The following is a 23,317-nucleotide window of genomic DNA, read 5'->3' as shown; positions in this document are numbered from 1 at the left end:
GTCGACACATTGTGAGAAAAAGACTGCTTTTAGGTTTTGTTGTTGAATTTTTCGTTTATAATTGTTTTTAATCTTCATTATTTACTTCAAGTTATTACAGTATGTCTCTATTTACATATTTATTTATCTATTTTATTAATTTAAGCCAAAGGGGGCGCACTTCAATTTCGAACACGCACTTGTTATTTCATATGTTGACCAGAGGGGGAGCACTTTTAAAAGCGACACACACACACACACACACACACTCACACATACACATTCTTGTATTTGTTACCTTCTTGAGACCTGAGAAAAATGCCTCCCTCTTTAGGACTAGCCTTTCTAGATATATAAAGAAGTGTATTTACAACATGAATAATATATACATACTATGCAAATATAAAAAAAGCTTGTTGTGAAAAATGAGTTGGTATTTCACAAGAAAAACGTATAATTTTGGCAGTATTATAATAAAAGTCGTAATTTTACTCAACGCCAGTCAAAATTTTAAAGGAAAAACTGAGCATTTGTGCAATATTACGATAAAAGTTGGAATTTTACTCAATAACAGTCGCAATTTTACAAGAAAATGCTTAAAATTTTGGCAATTTTATGAAAAGAGTCATAATTGTACTCGACAAAAGTCTAAATTTTATAAGAAAACTTTAAAAATGTTGGCAACATTATAATAATAATCGGAAATTTTACCTGGCAAAATGATGACAAAAGTCGTAATTTTACTAAAAAAAAAATGTCACTATTTTACAAGAACCACAAAAAAATTGGCGATACTGTGATAAAAGTCAGAATTTTATATGACAAATGTCACCATTTTGCAATAAAAAGTAATAATTGTACATAAAGTAATCATTTTACGAGAAAATAGAAACAGAAACAGAAAGAATATGAGAATTTGTTGCCAATTTTATAAGGAAAAAGTCGACACATTGTGAGAAAAAGACTGCTTTTAGGTTTTGTTGTTGAATTTTTAATTTATAATTGTTTTTAATCTTCATTATTTACTTCAAGTTATTACAGTATGTCTCTATTTACATATTTATTTATTTATTTTATTAATTTAAGCCAAAGGGGGTGCACTTCAATTTCGAACACACACTTGTTATTTCATATGTTGACCAGAAGGGGAACACTTTTAAAAGCGACACACACACACACACACACACACACACACACACACACACACATTCTTGTATTTGTTACCTTCTTGAGACCTGAGAAAAATGCCTCCCTCTTTAGGACCAGCCTTTCTAGATATATAAAGAAGTGTATTTACAACATGAATAATATATACATACTATGCAAATATAAAAAAGCTTGTTGTGAAAAATGAGTTGGTATTTCCACAAGAAAAACGTATAATTTTGGCAGTATTATAATAAAAGTCGTAATTTTACTCAACGCCAGTCAAAATTTTAAAAGAAAAACTGAGCATTTGTGCAATATTACGATAAAAGTTGTTATTTTACTCATTAACAGTCGCAATTTTACAAGAAAAGCTTAAAATTTTGGCAATTTTATGAAAAGAGTCATAATTGTACTCGACAAAAGTCCGAATTTTATAAGAAAACTTTAAAATGTTGGCAACATTATAATGATAATCGGAAATTTTGTTGACAAAAGTCGTAATTTTACTGAAAAAAAATGTCACTATTTTACAAGAACCACAAAAAAATTGGCGATACTGTGATAAAAGTCAGAATTTTATATGACGAATGTCACCATTTTGCAATAAAAAGTAATAATTTTACATAAAGTAATCATTTTACGAGAAAATAGACACAGAAACAGAAAGAATATGAGAATTTGTTGCCAATTTTATAAGGAAAAAGTCGACACATTGTGAGAAAAAGACTGCTTTTAGGTTTTGTTGTTGAATTTTTCGTTTATAATTGTTTTTAATCTTCATTATTTACTTCAAGTTATTACAGTATGTCTCTATTTACATATTTATTTATCTATTTTATTAATTTAAGCCAAAGGGGGCGCACTTCAATTTCGAACACACACTTGTTATTTCATATGTTGACCAGAGGGGAACACTTTTAAAAGCGACACACACACACACACACACACACACACACACACACGCACACACACACACACACACACACACACACACACACACATTCTTGTATTTGTTACCTTCTTGAGACCTGAGAAAAATGCCTCCCTCTTTAGGACCAGCCTTTCTAGATATATAAAGAAGTGTATTTACAACATGAATAATATATACATACTATGCACATATTAAAAAGCTTGTTGTGAAAAATGAGTTGGTATTTCCACAAGAAAAACGTATAATTTTGGCAGTATTATAATAAAAGTCGTAATTTTACTCAACGCGAGTCAAAATTGTAAAAGAAAAACTGAGCATTTGTGCAATATTACGATAAAAGTTGGAATTTTACTCATTAAAAGTCGCAATTTTACAAGAAAAGCTTAAAATTTTGGCAATTTTATGAAAAGAGTCATAATTTTACTCGACAAAAGTCTGAATTTTATAAGAAAACTTTAAAAATGTTGGCAACATTATAATAATAATCGGAAATTTTACCTGGCAAAATGATGACAAAAGTCGTAATTTTACTAAAAAAAAAATGTCACTATTTTACAAGAACCACAAAAAAATTTGGCAATACTGTGATAAAAGTCAGAATTTTATATGACAAATGTCACCATTTTGCAATAAAAAGTAATAACTTTACATAAAGTAATCATTTTACGAGAAAATAGAAACAGAAACAGAAAGAATATGAGAATTTGTCGCCATTTTATCAGGAAAAAATCGACACATTGTGAGAAAAAGACTGCTTTTAGGTTTTGTTGTTGAATTTTGCGTTTATAATTGTTTTTAATCTTCATTATTTACTTCAAGTTATTACAGTATGTCTCTATTTACATATTTATTTATCTATTTTATTAATTTAAGCCAAAGGGGGCGCACTTCAATTTCGTACACACACTTGTTATTTCATATGTTGACCAGAGGGGGAGCACTTTTCAAAGCGACACACACACACACACACACACACACACACACACACACACACACACGCACACACACACACACACACACATTCTTGTATTTGTTACCTTCTTGAGACCTGAGAAAAAAGCCTCCCTCTTTAGGACCAGCCTTTCTAGATATATAAAGAAGTGTATTTACAACATGAATAATATATACATACTATGCACATATTAAAAAGCTTGTTGTGAAAAATGAGTTGATATTTCACAAGAAAAACGTATAATTTTGGCAGTATTATAATAAAAGTCGTAATTTTACTCAACGCCAGTCAAAATTTTAAAAGAAAAACTGAGCATTTGTGCAATATTACGATAAAAGTTGGAATTTTACACAATAACAGTCGCAATTTTACAAGAAAAGCTTAAAATTGTGGCAATTTTATGAAAAGAGTCATAATTGTACTCGACAAAAGTCCGGATTTTATAAGAAAACTTTAAAATGTTGGCAACATTATAAAAATAATCGGAAATTTTGTTGACAAAAGTCATAATTTTACTAAAAAAAAAATGTCACTATTTTACAAGAACCACAAAAAAAATTGGCAATACTGTGATAAAAGTCAGAATTTTATATGACAAATGTCACCATTTTGCAATAAAAAGTCATAATTTTACATAAAGTAATCATTTTACGAGAAAATAGAAACAGAAACAGAAAGAATATGAGAATTTGTTGCCAATTTTATAAGGAAAAAGTCGACACATTGTGAGAAAAAGACTGCTTTTAGGTTTTGTTGTTGAATTTTGCGTTTATAATTGTTTTTAATCTTCATTATTTACTTCAAGTTATTACAGTATGTCTCTATTTACATATTTATTTATCTATTTTATTAATTTAAGCCAAAGGGGGCGCACTTCAATTTCGAACACACACTTGTTATTTCATATGCTAAACAGAGGGGGAGCACTTTTAAAAGCGACACACACACACACACACACACACACACACACACACGCGCACACACACACACACACACACACACATTCTTGTATTTGTTACCTTCTTGAGACCTGAGAAAAATGCCTCCCTCTTTAGGACCAGCCTTTCTAGATATATAAAGAAGTGTATTTACAACATGAATAATATATACATACTATGCACATATAAAAAAGCTTGTTGTGAAAAATGAGTTGGTATTTCCACAAGAAAAACGTATAATTTTGGCAGTATTATAATAAAAGTCGTAATTTTACTCAACGCCAGTCAAAATTTTAAAAGAAAAACTGAGCATTTGTGCAATATTACGATAAAAGTTGGAATTTTACTCAATAACAGTCGCAATTTTACAAGAAAAGCTTAAAATTTTGGCAATTTTATGAAAAGAGTCATAATTTTACTCGACAAAAGTCCGAATTTTATAAGAAAACTTTAAAATGTTGGCAACATTATAAAAATAATCGGAAATTTTGTTGACAAAAGTCGTAATTTTACTAAAAAAAAATGTCACTATTTTACAAGAACCACAAAAAAAATTGGCAATACTGTGATAAAAGTCAGAATTTTATATGACAAATGTCACCGTTTTGCAATAAAAAGTAATAACTTGACATAAAGTAATCATTTTACGAGAAAATAGAAACAGAAACAGAAAGAATATGAGAATTTGTTGCCAATTTTATAAGGAAAAAGTCGACACATTGTGAGAAAAAGACTGCTTTTAGGTTTTGTTGTTGAATTTTTCGTTTATAATTGTTTTTAATCTTCATTATTTACTTCAAGTTATTACAGTATGTCTCTATTTACACATTTATTTATTTATTTTATTAATTCAAGCCAAAGGGGGGGCGCACTTCAATTTCGAACACACACTTGTTATTTCATATGTTGACCAGAGGGGTAGCACTTTTAAAAGCGACACACACACACACACACACACACACACACACACACACACACACACACATTCTTGTATTTGTTACCTTCTTGAGACCTGAGAAAAATGCCTCCCTCTTTAGGACCAGCCTTTCTAGATATATAAAGAAGTGTATTTACAACATGAATAATATATACATACTATGCAAATATAAAAAAGCTTGTTGTGAAAAATGAGTTGGTATTTCACAAGAAAAACGTATAATTTTGGCAGTATTATAATAAAAGTCGTAATTTTACTCAACGCCAGTCAAAATTTTAAAAGAAAAACTGAGCATTTGTGCAATATTACGATAAAAGTTGGAATTTTACTCAATAACAGTCGCAATTTTACAAGAAAAGCTTAAAATTTTGGCAATTTTATGAAAAGAGTCATAATTTTACTCGACAAAAGTCCGAATTTTATAAGAAAACTTTAAAATGTTGGCAACATTATAAAAATAATCGGAAATTTTGTTGACAAAAGTCGTAATTTTACTAAAAAAAAAAGTCACTATTTTACAAGAACCACAAAAAAAATTGTCAATACTGTGATAAAAGTCAGAATTTTAGATGACAAATGTCACCATTTTGCAATAAAAAGTCATAATTGTGAATAAAGTAATCATTTTACGAGAAAATAGAAACAGAAACAGAAAGAATATGAGAATTTGTTGCCAATTTTATAAGGAAAAAGTCGACACATTGTGAGAAAAAGACTGCTTTTAGGTTTTGTTGTTGAATTTTTCGTTTATAATTGTTTTTAATCTTCATTATTTACTTCAAGTTATTACAGTATGTCTCTATTTACATATTTATTTATCTATTTTACTAATTTAAGCCAAAGGGGGCGCACTTCAATTTCGTACACGCACTTGTTATTTCATATGTTAACCAGAGGGGGAACACTTTTAAAAGCGACACACACACACACACACACACACACACACACACACACACACACACACACACACACACACACACACACACACCCTCTTGTATTTGTTACCTTCTTGAGACCTGAGAAAAATGCCTCCCTCTTTAGGACCAGCCTTTCTAGATATATAAAGAAGTGTATTTACAACATGAATAATATATACATACTATGCAAATATAAAAAAGCTTGTTGTGAAAAATGAGTTGGTATTTCCACAAGAAAAACGTATAATTTTGGCAGTATTATAATAAAAGTCGTAATTTTACTCAACGCGAGTCAAAATTTTAAAAGAAAAACTGAGCATTTGTGCAATATTACGATAAAAGTTGGAATTTTACTCAATAACAGTCGCAATTTTACAAGAAAAGCTTAAAATGTTGGCAATTTTATGAAAAGAGTCATAATTGTACTCGACAAAAGTCCGAATTTTATAAGAAAACTTTAAAATGTTGGCAATATTATAAAAATAATCGGAAATTTTGTTGACAAAAGTCGTAATTTTACTAAAAAAAATGTCACTATTTTACAAGAACCACAAAAAAATTGGCAATACTGTGATAAAAGTCAGAATTTTATATGACAAATGTCACCGTTTTGCAATAAAAAGTAATAATTTTACATAAAGTAATCATTTTACGAGAAAATAGAAACAGAAACAGAAAGAATATGAGAATTTGTTGCCAATTTTATAAGGAAAAAGTCGACACATTGTGAGAAAAAGACTGCTTTTAGGTTTTGTTGTTGAATTTTTCGTTTATAATTGTTTTTAATCTTCATTATTTACTTCAAGTTATTACAGTATGTCTCTATTTACATATTTATTTATTTATTTTATTAATTTAAGCCAAAGGGGGGCGCACTTCAATTTCGTACACACACTTGTTATTTCATATGTTGACCAGAAGGGGAGCACTTTTAAAAGCGACACACACACACACACACACACACACACACACACACACACACACACACACACACACACATTCTTGTATTTGTTACCTTCTTGAGACCTGAGAAAAATGCCTCCCTCTTTAGGACCAGCCTTTCTAGATATATAAAGAAGTGTATTTACAACATGAATAATATATACATACTATGCAAATATAAAAAAGCTTGTTGTGAAAAATGAGTTGGTATTTCACAAGAAAAACATATAATTTTGGCAGTATTATAATAAAAGTCGTAATTTTATATGACGAATGTCACCATTTTGCAATAAAAAGTAATAATTTTGCATAAAGTAATCATTTTACGAGAAAATAGAAACAGAAACAGAAAGAATATGAGAATTTTGTTGCCAATTTTATAAGGAAAAAGTCGACACATTGTGAGAAAAAGACTGTTTTTAGGTTTTGTTGTTGAATTTTTCGTTTATAATTGTTTTTAATCTTCATTATTTACTTCAAGTTATTACAGTATGTCTCTATTTACATATTTATTTATTTATTTTATTAATTTAAGCCAAAGGGGGCGCACTTCAATTTCGAACACGCACTTGTTATTTCATATGCTGACCAGAAGGGGAGCACTTTTAAAAGCGACACACACACACACACACACACACACACACACACACACACACACACACACACACACACACACACACACACACACACACACACACACACACACACACACACATTCTTGTATTTGTTACCTTCTTGAGACCTGGGAAAAATGCCTCCCTCTTTAGGACCAGCCTTTCTAGATATATAAAGAAGTGTATTTACAACATGAATAATATATACATACTATGCAAATATAAAAAAGCTTGTTGTGAAAAATGAGTTGGTATTTCACAAGAAAAACGTATAATTTTGGCAGTATTATAATAAAAGTCGTAATTTTACTCAACGCCAGTCAAAATTTTAAAAGAAAAACTGAGCATTTGTGCAATATTACGATAAAAGTTGGAATTTTACTCATTAACAGTCGCAATTTTACAAGAAAAGCTTAAAATTTTGGCAATTTTATGAAAAGAGTCATAATTGTACTCGACAAAAGTCCGAATTTTATAAGAAAACTTTAAAAATGTTGGCAACATTATAAAAATAATCGGAAATTTTGTTGACAAAAGTCGTAATTTTACTAAAAAAAATGTCACTATTTTACAAGAACCACAAAAAAATTGGCAATACTGTAATAAAAGTCAGAATTTTATATGACAAATGTCACCATTTTGCAATAAAAAGTAATAATTGTACATAAAGTAATCATTTTACGAGAAAATGGAAACAGAAACAGAAAGAATATGAGAATTTGTTGACAATTTTATAAGGAAAAAGTCGACACATTGTGAGAAAAAGACTGCTTTTAGGTTTTGTTGTTGAATTTTTCGTTTATAATTGTTTTTAATCTTCATTATTTACTTCAAGTTATTACAGTATGTCTCTATTTACATATTTATTTATTTATTTTATTAATTTAAGCCAAAGGGGGCGCACTTCAATTTCGAACACGCACTTGTTATTTCATATGTTGACCAGAAGGGGAGCACTTTTAAAAGCGACACACACACACACACACACACACACACACACACACACACACACACACACACACACACACACACACACACACACACACACACACACACACACACACACATTCAGCTTCTAAACTCGCATTCGTTAGCATTCTGATATTAGCATACTAGATTTGTTTTGGCTAATTTTGCAGGTATGCGCCTCAACGTCAAAACTTTTTGACGTTAGCATGCCAGCATTTTTGTAGGTGTACACCTCAGTCATATTTTGGTACATGCTAACGTAGCATTTTAAACACCATTTTTTTAAGGTACACACTAAATTTTGGTACTTGACGCATGTTACAGTTAGCATTTCTAGCGTGCTCGCATTAGCATGCAAAATTTTGAAGCTAATTTATTTATTTTAGTATTTCACTCATGCTAACTGTAGGCATGTTAGAATAGTTCTAGTCGCATGCAAGCTGTTTTTGCCCATATTTTTGGTTGCTTGACGCTGTCTGGGCAGCAAGCTAACTGTTAGCATGTTAGAATAGTTCTGTTAGCATGCTAGCTTTTTTTTTTTTTTTAGCTTATTTTGCCCATATTTTTTTGTTACTTGGGGCTATCTGGCCAGCATGCTAACTGTTAGCATGTTAGAAAAGTTGTGTTAGCATGCTAGCTGTCAGGTTCAAACACTGATGACATCTATTAAACAAGACAAGAGGCAAAGAATTAAACAGAAGCAGAATCCAATTTGGACTCAATATATTGAGGAGAGTGGCCCGGACATTTCTACAATCTCCAGCACGCTCTGCCAAAAGATTGCACGCCTCCTTCTTTTATTTTGGACCCTCCCCCCGACCACATGGCCACTGCTGTTTCCAAAAGACAAAGGTCGCAAAAAGTTCACAGAAAAGGGTCGTAAACAATTCACAGAAAAGGTCAGTTCAAAAAGAGTTCCATAAAATAGTTCAAAAAGAGGTCCATACAATAGTTCAAAAAGAGTTCGTCTGGAAATTGGGCAGATCCTGTCTCTTGTCGCTTTGAAATCCTCGGGCCAGAACAACATCCTTCTGTTGATTACCATACATGAGAAGAAACAGAAAACCCTTCATGTGGCTTTTCCTGTCACACAGTGGAGTTTTACAAGCCTTACTCTTGGTAGGCCTCAAAGACAGCCCCTGTCCTTTTGCCTGGAACCATACTTGCCAACCCTCCTGGATTTTCCGGGAGACTCCCGAAATTCAGCGCCTCTCCCGAAAACCTCCCCGGGACAAATTTTCTCCCAAAAATCTCCCGAAATTCAGGCGGAGCTGGAGGCCACGCCCCCTCCAGCTCCATGCGGACCTGAGTGACGTGTTGACAGCCTGTTCTCACGTCCGCTTTCCCACAATATAAACAGCTAATATCGAGGGCGAGTTCTTGTTTTCTTATGTGTGTTTATTGTTAGGCAGTTTCATTAACGTCCTCCCAGCGCGGTAACAACACACAACAACAGCAGTCAACTTTTTGTCCCCCGTAAAGCAGTTCGTCTGCCGTAAACAGCAATGTTGTGACACTTTTAAACAGGGAAATACTGCCATCTACTGTACATGCATATGTGACCCACCCATAATGTGTCACATTTTTGTGTTGATTTATTTATTTTATTTTGTGGTTTGAATTCGTTTTTGGAGCTGTCATTACACATTTATCAGTATTCACATTGGTCAGTAGGGGGCAGTAGGGCGTTTCTTCCCAATTGAATGCTATCACCTGCAGACCGGAAGTGTCTTGTCATTCTGATGAGCGCGACCAGTCTGTGAACAATTGAAACGTCCCGTGTGCTTTTTTTCCTCCTGTATAACAGGTTAGTTTTGGTGAATCAACTCACTGAATAATATCCATGTGATCTTTATAAGTTTAAGTACACATTCTGATGGTGGAGCCTAACTCTAAAGTGTTTGTGAGTTGTAGTTTGTATTTGTGAATGAATCCAGTGCACAGCTGCAGTAATCAATACAAAAAGGCGACGTGAGCGCGCAATGTTTATATAGGAACTTCTGATCCTAATTCAGACTCCCAAATTAGAGCTCCCGTTTTCTTATTCATTTTATAATGTATATTTGTATGATGTGTGTGTTCTGAAATAGTGACAGAGAATAGAACAAGGATGGACAATTCAACCCTTAACTCAACAATGAGTAGATGAGTGTTATGTGTGTGTAAATGTTTAAATAAATGAACACTGAAATTCAAGTATTTCTTTTATTTATTTATATATATATATATATATATATATATATATATATATATATATATATATATATATATATATATATATATATATATATATATATATATATGCCCTGCGATGAGGTGGCGACTTGTCCAGGGTGTACCCCGCCTTCCGCCCGATTGTAGCTGAGATAGGCTCCAGCGCCCCCCGCGACCCCGAAGGGAATAAGCGGTACAAAATGGATGGATGGATGGACATATATATATATATATATCTATATATATATATATATATATATATATATATATATATATATATATATAAATAAATAAATAAAAGAAATACTTGAATTTCAGTGTTCATGTATTTAAACATTTACACACACACACATATATATATATATATATATATATATATATATATATATATATATATATATATATATATATATACATACATATATATATATATATATATATATATATATATATATATATATATATATATATATATATATATATATATATATATATATATATATATATATATATAAATAAATAAAATAAATACTTGAATTTCAGTGTTCATTTATTTAAACATTTACACACACATAACACATTTACACACACACATATATATATATATATATGTATACGTATATATATATATATATATATATATATATATATATATATATATATATATATATATATATATATATATATATATATATATATATATATATATATAGCTAGAATTCACTGAAGGTCAAGTATTTCTTATATATATATATATATACATATATATATATATATATATATATATATATATATATATATATATATATATATATCTTAACCACGCCCCCGCCCCACCCCTGACCACGCCCCCCCCCACCTCCCGAAATCGGAGGTCTCAAGGTTGGCAAGTATGCCTGGAACTCATTTCAACACAAAGTTTTTACAAACAATGATTCTAACACTAGCTGTTTTAGCTCATTTTGCCCATATTTTATGTTACTTAGCACTATCTGGCCAGCATGCTAACTTTTAGCATGTTAAAATAGTTACCTTAACATGCTAGCTTTTTTTTTTTTTTTTTAACTCAACGATATATTGTACTGCTTTTGACGCGTCCTTTGATTTTGTTTCCGTTGTGGCCCTCAGTGGAAAAGGTTTTAAGGAGGATAACTCCAATTATTAACGCTACCTAAAAATAGTATGAAACGTATTTCAGGGACAAGCGGTAGAAAATGGATGGATGTCAAAATGAAAAATCCATTAAGAAAGGCTACTTTTTCACTGTGGCCCTTGGATGTTTGGGGGCCCTCCTGCAGTGGATGGTGTCTTCTAGTAGATCAGGGCCCAAACCTTTCATCAGCTGTGCTCTGCAGTCAGGCAACAAGACCGCATCAGACCGGGGAGACATCTCCGAGAACCCGGACTTGCACTTCTACCAGCTGGTCTACGGCATGATGGTGGTCGTCATGGTGACGCTGGCCCTCGTCAAGTGCTTCATCTACACGCACGTCACCATGAACGCCGCCTGCACCTTCCACGACACCATGTTGAAGAAGGTACTGTCGGGACTCCGCCCACATCCCCTAGTTCTAAGTTCTAAGTCGCAGATATGTATGTTGTGACATGAGTTATTTACACAGAAATGTACTGCGAATATTTATTTACATACCTTAATTGTTTCCAAAGGGCGTCTGTAACAAGGCAGTAAAACGGCTGATCAAACAAAACAGAAGTCACGAGGTTGTGAAATGAGTTAATTACACAGAAATGTTCTGTAAATATTTATTTACATACCTTAATTGTTTCCAAAGAGTGTCTGTGACAAGGCAATAAAACGGCCGATCAAACAAAACAGAAGTCATGAGGTTGTGAAATTAGTTATTTACACAGAAATGTTCTGTGAATATTTATTTACATACCTTAATTGTTTCCAAAGGGTGTCCGTAACAAGGCAGTAAAACGGCTGATCAAACAAAACAGAAGTCATGAGGTTGTGAAATTAGTTATTTACACAGAAATGTTCTGTGAATATTTATTTAGATACCTTAATTGTTTCCAAACGGTGTCTGTAACACGGCAGTAAAACGGCTGATCAAACAAAACAGAAGTCATGAGGTTGTGAAATGAGTTATTTACACAGAAATGTTCTGTAAATATTTATTTACATACCTTAATTGTTTCCAAAGGGTGTCTGTAACACGGCAGTAAAACGGCTGATCAAACAAAACAGAAGTCATGAGGTTGTGAAATTAGTTATTTACACAGAAATGTTCTGTGAATATTTATTTACATACCTTAATTGTTTCCGAAGGGTGTCTGTAACACGGCAGTAAAACGGTTGATCAAACAAAACAGAAGTCACGAGGTTGTGAAATTAGTTATTTACACAGAAATGTTCTGTAAATATTTATTTACATACCTTAATTGTTTCCGAAGGGCGTCTGTAACAAGGCAGTAAAATGGCCGATCAAACAAAACAGAAGTCATGAGGTTGTGAAATGAGTTATTTACACAGAAATGTTCTGTGAATATTTATTTAGATACCTTAATTGTTTCAAAAGGGTGTCTGTAACACGGCAGTAAAACGGCCGATCAACAAAACAGAAGTCATGAGGTTGTGAACTTAGTTATTTACACAGAAATGTTCTGTGAATATTTATTTAGATACCTTAATTGTTTCCAAACGGTGTCTGTAACACGGCAGTAAAACGGCCGATCAAACAAAACAGAAGTCATGAGGTTGTGAAATTAGTTATTTACACAGAAATGTTCTGTGGATATTTATTTACATACCTTAATTGTTTCAAAAGGGTGTCTGTAACACGGCAGTAAAACGGCTGATCAAACAAAACAGAAGTCATGAGGTTGTGAAATTAGTTATTTACACAGAAATGAACTGTAAATATTTATTTACATAACTTAATTGTTTCCAAGCGGTGTCTGTAACACAGCAGTAAAACGGCCGATCAAACAAAACAGAAGTCATGAGGTTGTAAAATTAGTTATTTACACAGAAATGTTCTGTAAATATTTATTTACATACCTTAATTGTTTCAAAAGGGTGTCTGTGACAAGGCAGTAAAACGGCCGATCAAACAAAACAGAAGTCATGAGGTTGTGAAATGAGTTATTTACACAGAAATGTTCTGTGAATATTTATTTAGATACCTTAATTGTTTCAAAAGGGTGTCTGTAACACGGCAGTAAAACGGCCGATCAACAAAACAGAAGTCATGAGGTTGTGAACTTAGTTATTTACACAGAAATGTTCTGTGAATATTTATTTAGATACCTTAATTGTTTCCAAACGGTGTCTGTAACACGGCAGTAAAACGGCCGATCAAACAAAACAGAAGTCATGAGGTTGTGAAATTAGTTATTTACACAGAAATGTTCTGTGGATATTTATTTACATACCTTAATTGTTTCAAAAGGGTGTCTGTAACACGGCAGTAAAACGGCTGATCAAACAAAACAGAAGTCATGAGGTTGTGAAATTAGTTATTTACACAGAAATGAACTGTAAATATTTATTTACATAACTTAATTGTTTCCAAGCGGTGTCTGTAACACAGCAGTAAAACGGCCGATCAAACAAAACAGAAGTCATGAGGTTGTAAAATTAGTTATTTACACAGAAATGTTCTGTAAATATTTATTTACATACCTTAATTGTTTCAAAAGGGTGTCTGTGACAAGGCAGTAAAACGGCCGATCAAACAAAACAGAAGTCATGAGGTTGTGAAATTAGTTATTTACACAGAAATGTTCTGTGAATATTTATTTACATAACTTAATTGTTTCCAAGGGGTGTCTGTAACACGGCAGTAAAACGGCTGATCAAACAAAACAGAAGTCACGAGGTTGTGAAATTAGTTATTTACACAGAAATGTTCTGTAAATATTTATTTACATACCTTAATTGTTTCCAAAGGGCGTCTGTAACAAGGCAGTAAAACGGCTGATCAAACAAAACAGAAGTCATGAGGTTGTGAAATGAGTTATTTACACAGAAATGTTCTGTGAATATTTATTTACATACCGTACCTTAATTGTTTCCAAAGGGTGTCTGTAACACGGCAGTAAAACGGCTGATCAAACAAAAAAGAAGTCACGAGGTTGTGAAATTAGTTATTTACACAGAAATGTACTTCAAATATTCATTTACATACCTTAATTGTTTCCAAAGGGTGTCTGTAACAAGGCAGTAAAACGGCTGATCAAACAAAACAGAAGTCATGAGGTTGTGAAATGAGTTATTTACACAGAAATGTTCTGTAAATATTTATTTACATACCTTAAATGTTTCCAAAGGGTGTCTGTAACAAGGCAGTAAAACGGCCGATCAAACAAAACAGAAGTCATGAGGTTGTGAAATGAGTTATTTACACAGAAATATTCTGTAAATATTTATTTACATACCTTAATTGTTTCCAAAGGGCGTCTGTAACAAGGCAGTAAAATGGCTGATCAAACAAAACAGAAGTCACGAGGTTGTGAAATGAGTTATTTACACAGAAATGTTCTGTAAATATTTATTTAGATACCTTAATTGTTTCCAAAGGGTGTCTGTGACAAGGCAATAAAACGGCCGATCAAACAAAACAGAAGTCACGAGGTTGTGAAATGAGTTATTTACACAGAAATGTTCTGTAAATATTTATTTACATACCTTAATTGTTTCCAAAGGGCGTCTGTGACAAGGCAGTAAAACAGCCGATCAAACAAAACAGAAGTCATGAGGTTGTGAAATGAGTTAATTACACAGAAATGTTCTGTGAATATTTATTAACATACCTAAATTGTTTCCAAAGGGTGTCTGTAACAAGGCAGTAAAACGGCCGATCAAACAAAACAGAAGTCATGAGGTTGTGAAATTAGTTATTTACACAGAAATGTTCTGTAAATATTTATTTAGATACCTTAATTGTTTCCAAAGGGCGTCTGTAACACGGCAGTAAAATGGCCGATCAAGCAAAACAGAAGTCATGGTTATAGACCCGCTAGCTTGCGCAAGCTAGCTTTCCAATCAGCTAAACGGACTCAATGACTCCACGGTGACGTTTTGGTGAATTTACGGAGGAATTTGTGAAAGTGAAACAGTGCAAAAAGAACGCCATTGTAAGTTAATAATACTAACCCAGACACTCGAAAACGTGTTAGCATCTTCGCTAATATACGATAGCATGTTCAAATATGCATGAAACTCCTACGGACATCACATGGGGCGCTTTAGTGAGTAAGAATTGTTTTAGTTGTATTTTTATTGTATCGGAGTGGCGAATGGAGAATCCATACGAGTAGAAACGCTACTATTTTACTATTAGCATGATGGCAAATTAGCCGCACCGTTTTATAAGCCGCAGGGTTTAAAGCGTAGGAAAAAAGCATCAGTTTATGTGCATGGCATGGATGGTTGGTGTGACATGTAGTTGTTGACAGCGTGTGGTGCTAACTCAGACTCCTCCTACGTTCCAGATCATGGCCAGCCCCATGAGCTTCTTCGACACCACGCCCACGGGACGCGTCCTCAACCGCTTCTCCAAGGACCAGGACGAGGTGGACAGCGTGCTGCCGCTCCACATGGACCCCTTCCTGCAGTTCGCCCTGCTGGTGGCCTGCACCGTGGTCGTCATCTCCGTCGTCTTCCCCGCCATGCTGCTCGCCGTGGTGGTCACGGGGCTCCTGTTCGCCCTCATGCTCTTGTCAGTCGCAACACTCGCCCGCCGTGCCCGCGCGGGAGGAAAAAAACGCTCTGACATGTTCCTCGCCGCTCTCGCAGCATCTCCCAGAAGAGCATTCGCCAGATGAAGAAGATGGAGAACGTCAGCCGCTCGCCGTGCATCTCCCTCACCACCTCCACCCTGCAGGGCCTCAGCACCATCCACGCCTTCGCCATGAGGGACAAGCACATCCAGCTGTAAGGAATCACAAACGAGCGAAAATACATTTCAACTTTTCTGGTCCTCACATTCATCGTGCTTCGCCATGCAGAGCCGACGGCATCTCCGAGATGTTGTCCAGTTTGCTATTTAGCCCAATTTAGCTCTGCGTCCTCTACTCATTGGGTACCTTGAACGCATCTTCCAAATTGCCGATAGCGTCCACCTAGGTTGCCTTGACGGAGATCGAAACTGAAAGTTAACGTGACATGTGTGCTCCACGCTTGCAGTTTGTGCCGGTGAAGTAAAAGTGATGATGTCATGGCGCGCAGTTGAAGTAAAGAGTGATGATGTCATGGTGTGCAGGTGAAGTAAAGAGTGATGATGTCATGGCGTGCAGGTGAAGTAAAGAGTGATGATGTCATGGTGTGCAGGTGAAGTAAAGAGTGATGATGCCATGGTGTGCAGGTGAAGTAAAGAGTGATGATGTCATGGTGTGCAGGTGAAGTAAAGAGTGATGATGTCATGGTGTGCAGGTGAAGTAAAGAGTGATGATGTCATGGTGAAGTAAAAGTAATGATGTCATGAAGTAAAAGTGATGTCATGGTGAAGTAAAAGTGAGAATGTCATGGTGAAGTAAAAGTGATGTCATGGTGAAGTAAAAGTGATGTCATGGTGAAGTAAAATTGATGATATGGTGAAGTAAAAGTGATGATGTCATGGTAAAGTAAAAGTGATGTCATGGTGAAGTAAAAGTGATGATGTCATGATGAAGTAAAAGTGATGATGTCACGGTGAAGTAAAAGTGATGTTGTCTTGGTGAAGTAAAAGTGATGATGTCATGATGAAGTAAAAGTGATGTCATGGTGAAGTAAAAGTGATGATATGGTGAAGTAAAAGTGAGAATATAATGGTGAAGTAAAAGTGATGATGTCATGGTGACGTAAAAGTGATGATGTCATGATGAAGTAAAAGTGATGTCATGGTGAAGAAAAAGTGATGATGTCATGATGAAGTAAAAGTGAGAATGTCATGGTGAAGTAAAAGTGATGATGTCATGGTGAAGTAAAAGTGAGAATATAATGGTGAAGTAAAAGTGATGATGTCATGGTGAAGTAAAAGTGATGATGTCATGGTGATGTAAAAGTGATGATGTCATGATGAAGTAAAAGTGATGTCATGGTGAAGAAAAAGTGATGATATGGTGAAGTAAAAGTGATGATGTCATGGTGAAGTAAAAGTGATGATGTCATGATGAAGTAAAAGCGATGATATGGTGAAGTAAAAGTGATGATGTCATGATGAAGTAAAAGTGATGTCATGGTGAAGAAAAAGTGATGATATGGTGAAGTAAAAGTGATGATGTCATGGTGAAGTAAAAGTGATGTCATGGTGAAGAAAAAGTGATGATATGGTGAAGTAAAAGTGATGATGTCATGGTGAAGTAAAAGTGATGTCACGGTGAAGTAAAAGTGATGATATGGTGAAGTAAAAGTGATGTCATGGTGAAGTAAAAGTGATGATATCATGGTGAAGTAAAAGTGATGATGTCATGAAGTAAAAGTGATGTCATGGTGAAGTAAAAGTGATGTCATGGTGAAGTAAAAGTGATGTCATGGTGAAGTAAAAGTGATGACATGGTGAAGTAAAAGTGATGTCATGGTGAAGTAAAAGTGATGTCATGGTGAAGAAAAAGTGATGATATGGTGAAGTAAAAGTGATGATGTCATAGTGTTTGAATGAGTCCACAGAGAAGAAGAAGAAGAAGAAGAAGAAGAAGAAGAAGAAGAAGAAGAAGAAGAAGAAGAAGAAGAAGAAGAAGAAGAAGAAGAAGAAGAAGAAGAAGAAGAAGAAGAAGAAGAAGAAGAAGAAGAAGAAGAAGAAGAAGAAGAAGAAGAAGAAGAAGAAGAAGAAGAAGAAGAAGAAGAAGAAGAAGAAGAAGAAGAAGAAGAAGAAGAAGAAGGTGTATTGCTGCTGCTGATGATTTCATGACAAGATTTGTCTTCTTGTTTCCTTCCGGGTGTGGCAGCTTCAAGTCCCTGAACGACGTCAACTCCAACCACTTCCTGCTCTTCGTCTCGGGGACACGCTGGCTGGCCTTCAGGCTGGACGTCATGGCGGCGTCCCTCACCCTGCTGGTCTCGCTCTTCGCCGTCCTCAGCAGCAACCAGCACATCAGTCCCGCCTTGAAGGGCCTGGCCCTGTCCTACACCATCCAGGTAGGAGGAGGAGCTCCCCGGTGTGTTTGCAGCTGACAGGCATGGTGTGTTTGCAGCTGACAGGCATGCTGCAGTACGTGGTGAGGCAGGCCACGGAGGTGGAGGCCAGGTTCAACTCTGTGGAGCGTCTGCAGGAGTACATCACGGTCAGCATGGGTGGGACTTACCAGTGGTGGATCTCAGGATCTGAGCAGGCTCGTGTGTGTGCAGGGTTGTACGTCCGAGGCCCCCAGACACCTCCAGGACTCTGAGGTCCCGGGGGACTGGCCCAAGAACGGGGCCATCTCCTTCCAGGACTACCAGATGAGGTACCGGCACAACACGCCCGTGGTCCTCCACGGGCTGGACTTCCTGGTGCGAGCCGGAGAGAAGCTGGGCATCGTGGGAAGGACGGGTTCTGGTGAGGTCCGAGACCGCGGTGTCCCCGGGAAGCTCCGACATGTCCTCCGTGCTTGTTGCTGCAGGGAAGTCCTCCTTAGGCGTGTCCCTGTTCAGGCTGGTGGAGCCGGCAGCAGGACGCATCCTGATCGACGGAGTGGACATCTCCCGCGTGGGCCTGCAGGATCTACGCAGCAAACTGTCCATCATCCCTCAGGACCCCGTGCTCTTCATCGGCACCGTCAGGTACAACCTGGACCCCTTCGGCACGCGCAGCGACCAGGACCTGTGGACGGCCCTGGAGAGGACCTACATGAAGGACATGGTGAGTCATGGCCGCATCACATGACTGGATGGTGAGAAATACACCATGGCGTGTTGCAGAGCCTCTTCATTAGAGAAGAAAGGAAACGTATTAAAGATGAAAAGGTGTAAACAAATCAAATACAAACAATTAAAAATGATTTTAAAAAAAACATTTTTAATTAGAATACAAAAATGTACTAATTAATTAATTCTGAAAATTATAATAATAAATTAAAATAATTATAGAGTTGAAAATAAAAATTAAAAGTTTGTATTAAAATTTAAAAAATAAATACATAAATGAAATAAAAATGAATAAAACAATGATGAATAGAGATGTAAAGAAAACAAATACACAACAATATAAACACAAAAATAAATAAATATGCTTACAAAAATAAAGTACTTTGTGAGTCAATCAAATAAAATACAAACAATTAAAAATGAATTAAAAAAACATTTTTAATTAGAATACAAAAATGTACTAATTAATTAATTCTGAAAATTATAATAATAAATTAAAATAATAAATAAATAAATTATAGAGTTGAAAATAAAAATTAAAAGTTTGTATTAAAATTTAAAAAATAAATACATAAATAAAATAAAAATGAATAAAACAATGATGAATAGAGATGTAAAGAAAACAAATACATAACAATATAAACACAAAATAAATATGCTTACAGAAATAAAGTACTTTGTGAGTCAATCAAATAAAATACAATTAAAAATGAATCAAAAAAACATTAACAAATACATTTTTCATTACAATAGAAAAATGTACTAATTAAATAATTCTGAAAATTATAATAAGAAATTAAAATAATAAATAAATAAATAAAATATATCGTTAAACATAAAAAAAATATAAAATATTGTTGTTATTAAAATGTTTAAAATATATACATCAAATAAAAATTCATAAAACAATAATAAATAGCGGTTTTAAAAAAGCAAATACGTAACAATATAAATACAAAAATTAATACAATTACAAAAATAAGTTATTTAGTGAGGAAAATAAATTATAAATGACTAAAAAATAAAACGTAAAAAATAAACACATTTTAAAGTACATAAATGCATTAAATAATTCGAAAAATTATAATAAATACATAAAATATATAATTAAATCATAACAATTATAAAATACCATTAAAAATAATCAAATACCATTAATAATATACACATAAATAAAACAATAATAAATACAGAAATATGGAGAATAAATAGATACAATAACTAACTACACCTACTCAGTGGCCTAGTGGTTAGAGTGTCCGCCCTGCGATCGGTAGGTTGTGAGTTCAAACCCCGGCCGAGTCATACCAAAGACTATAAAAAAATGGTACCCATTACCTCCCTGCTTGGCACTCAGCATCAAGGGTTGGAATTGGGGGTTAAATCACCAAAAATGATTCCCGGGCGCGGCACCGCTGCTGCCCACTGCTCCCCTCACCTCCCAGGGGGTGAACAAGGGTGATGGGTCAAATGCAGAGGACAAATTTCACCACACCTAGTGTGTGTGTGGCAATCATTGGTACTTTAACTTTAACTAAATAAATACAATTATCAATCAAAGTTGACTTATATAGCCCTTAATCACAAATGTCTCAAAGGGCTGCACAAGCCACAACAACATCCTCGACTCAGATCCCACATCAGGGCAAGAAAAACTCGACCCGATGGGAACAATGAGAAACCTCGGAGGGGACAACACCCCCTCTGGGTGACCGGTGCAGTTACAAAACTAGAAGCTCCTTAATGAGTAAAACCAAATAAATAAAATTAAAAAGGCATAAAAAAAAACATTTAAAAATATATATTTTTTAATTAAAATACAAAAATGCATGAATTAATTGAAAATATAAGACAATAAACTAAAATAATAAATAAAAACATAATATAATTAAAACATAAACATTTTATAAAATATTTTTTTATTAAATTAAAAAATATATATATAAATATAAATTTAAATAAATGAAACAATAATTAATTGAGAAATAAAGAAAATAAATACATGAAAATTAAAATGAATAAATCCAATTACAAAAAGAAGGAGCTCCTTAGTGAAGCCTAGCTTGCTTCCTCTAGTGACCATCTTGTCCTAAAAGAGGTCATATTACATTTAAAAGACTTCCTACATAGCATGTCTTTTATATAAGTCTAATGTGATGGTGTCAACGTGTGGCATAGATGAAAGTTATTTTCTTCTGCCGTATCTGGACAATCACTGGCTTGTTTGGAGGAAGTATAAAAGAAGGCAAGATTATTTTATAAACGTCTCCGCCTTGCCTTTGATTTCTCATTTCCGGCACTTATTGCGAACCCCAAGCACAGAAGAAAGGTAACAGGAGGTAAGAAAAGTTGCCTTTAAGTCTGTCTGTGGTTTGTGTGCACAGATCTCCAGACTGGACGGACAGCTTGAGGCGCAGGTGTGTGAGAACGGGGAGAACTTCTCAGTGGGCGAGCGACAGTTGATGTGCATGGCCCGAGCACTGCTGCGCAACTCCAAGGTACCACGCCGGAACTTGTGGCGGTATAGCTCGGTTGGTAGCTTGACCGTGCTCATGCATGCATGATAGTGGATGGATGGACGATAAAATATAATGGGTAGATGATAGTGGATGGATGGATGATAAAATATAATGGGTAGATGATAGTGGATGGATGGTTGAATGGATGGTCAGATAAACAATAGTCAATGGATGATAGTGGATGGATGAAAATGAATGAATGGATGATAGTGGATGTGTGGGTGGATAGATGGACTGACAGATGGATGTATCAATTAAAAGTTGATGTTGACATCTCATAATAGTTGATGTTTACATTCTATAACAATTGATGTTGACATCCCATAATAGTTGACGTTGACATCCCATAATAGTTGATGTTGACATTCCATAATAGTTGACTTTAACATCCCATAATAGTTGATGTCCCATAATAGTTGACGTTGACGTCCCATAATAGTTGATGTTGACATCCCATAATAGTTGACGTTGACATCCCATAATAGTTGATGTTGACATCCCATAATAGTTGATGTTGACATCCTATAATAGTTAAAGTTTAGATCCCATAATAGTTGATATTTGCATCCCATAATAGTTGATGTTGGCATCCCATAATAGTTGATGTTGACATCCCATAATAGTTGATGTTGACATCCCATAATAGTTGATGTTGACATCCCATAATAGTTGATATTGACATCCCATAATAGTTGATGTTGACATCGTATAATAGTTGATGTTGATATCCCATAGTAGTTGATGTTGACATCCCATAATAGTTGATGTTTACATCCCATAATAGTTGATGTTGACATCCTATTATTGTTAAAGTTTAGATCCCATAATAGTAGATATTTACATCCCATAATAGTTGATGTTGACATCCTATAATAGTTAAAGTTTAGATCCCATAATAGTTGATGTTGACATCCCATAATAGTTGATGTTGACATCCTATAATAGTTAAAGTTAGATCCCATAATAGTTGATGTTGACATCCCATAATAGTTGATGTTGACATCCTATGATAGTTTCTTACATTCCATAATAATTGATGTTTACATCCTATAATAATTTATATTTACATCCCATGATAGTTGATGTTGACATCCCATAATAGTTGATGTTTACATCCCATAATAGTTGACGTTGACATCCCATAATAGTTGATGTTGACATCCTATGATAGTTTCTTACATTCCATAATAATTGATGTTTACATCCTATAATAATTTATATTTACATCCCATGATAGTTGATGTTGACATCCCATAATAGTTGATGTTGACATCCTATAATAGTTAAAGTTTAGATCACATAATAGTTGATGTTGACATCCCATAATAGTTGATGTTGACATCTCATAATAGTTTGTTTACATCCTATAATAGTTGATGTTGACATCCTATAATAGTTTATGTTACATCCCATAATAGTTGATGTTGACATCCTATAATAGTTTATGTTACATCCCATAATAGTT

The 23,317-nt window shown here is 34.2% G+C and overlaps 1 protein-coding gene across 3 annotated transcripts in view; it reads left to right on the top strand.

Moving 5' to 3' along the window:
• Positions 1-23,317, top strand: part of LOC133608398 (ATP-binding cassette sub-family C member 12-like) — a 125,842-nt gene that overhangs the window by 97,357 nt on the left and 5,168 nt on the right. For all 3 annotated transcript variants that reach the window (XM_061963602.1, XM_061963603.1, XM_072913328.1), the window contains 8 exons: positions 11,898-12,080; positions 16,003-16,229; positions 16,307-16,444; positions 18,436-18,625; positions 18,682-18,771; positions 18,836-19,025; positions 19,090-19,328; positions 21,718-21,831. In XM_061963602.1, the coding sequence (XP_061819586.1) occupies positions 11,898-12,080; positions 16,003-16,229; positions 16,307-16,444; positions 18,436-18,625; positions 18,682-18,771; positions 18,836-19,025; positions 19,090-19,328; positions 21,718-21,831 (1,371 nt within the window). The remainder of the gene's footprint in view (positions 1-11,897; positions 12,081-16,002; positions 16,230-16,306; positions 16,445-18,435; positions 18,626-18,681; positions 18,772-18,835; positions 19,026-19,089; positions 19,329-21,717; positions 21,832-23,317) is intronic.

This window comes from Nerophis lumbriciformis, linkage group LG06, assembly GCF_033978685.3.
Source record: "Nerophis lumbriciformis linkage group LG06, RoL_Nlum_v2.1, whole genome shotgun sequence".
NCBI lineage: Eukaryota > Metazoa > Chordata > Actinopteri > Syngnathiformes > Syngnathidae > Nerophis > Nerophis lumbriciformis.
Note: the sequence above shows the minus strand (reverse complement) of the source record. Positions and strands in the feature narration are given on the sequence as shown.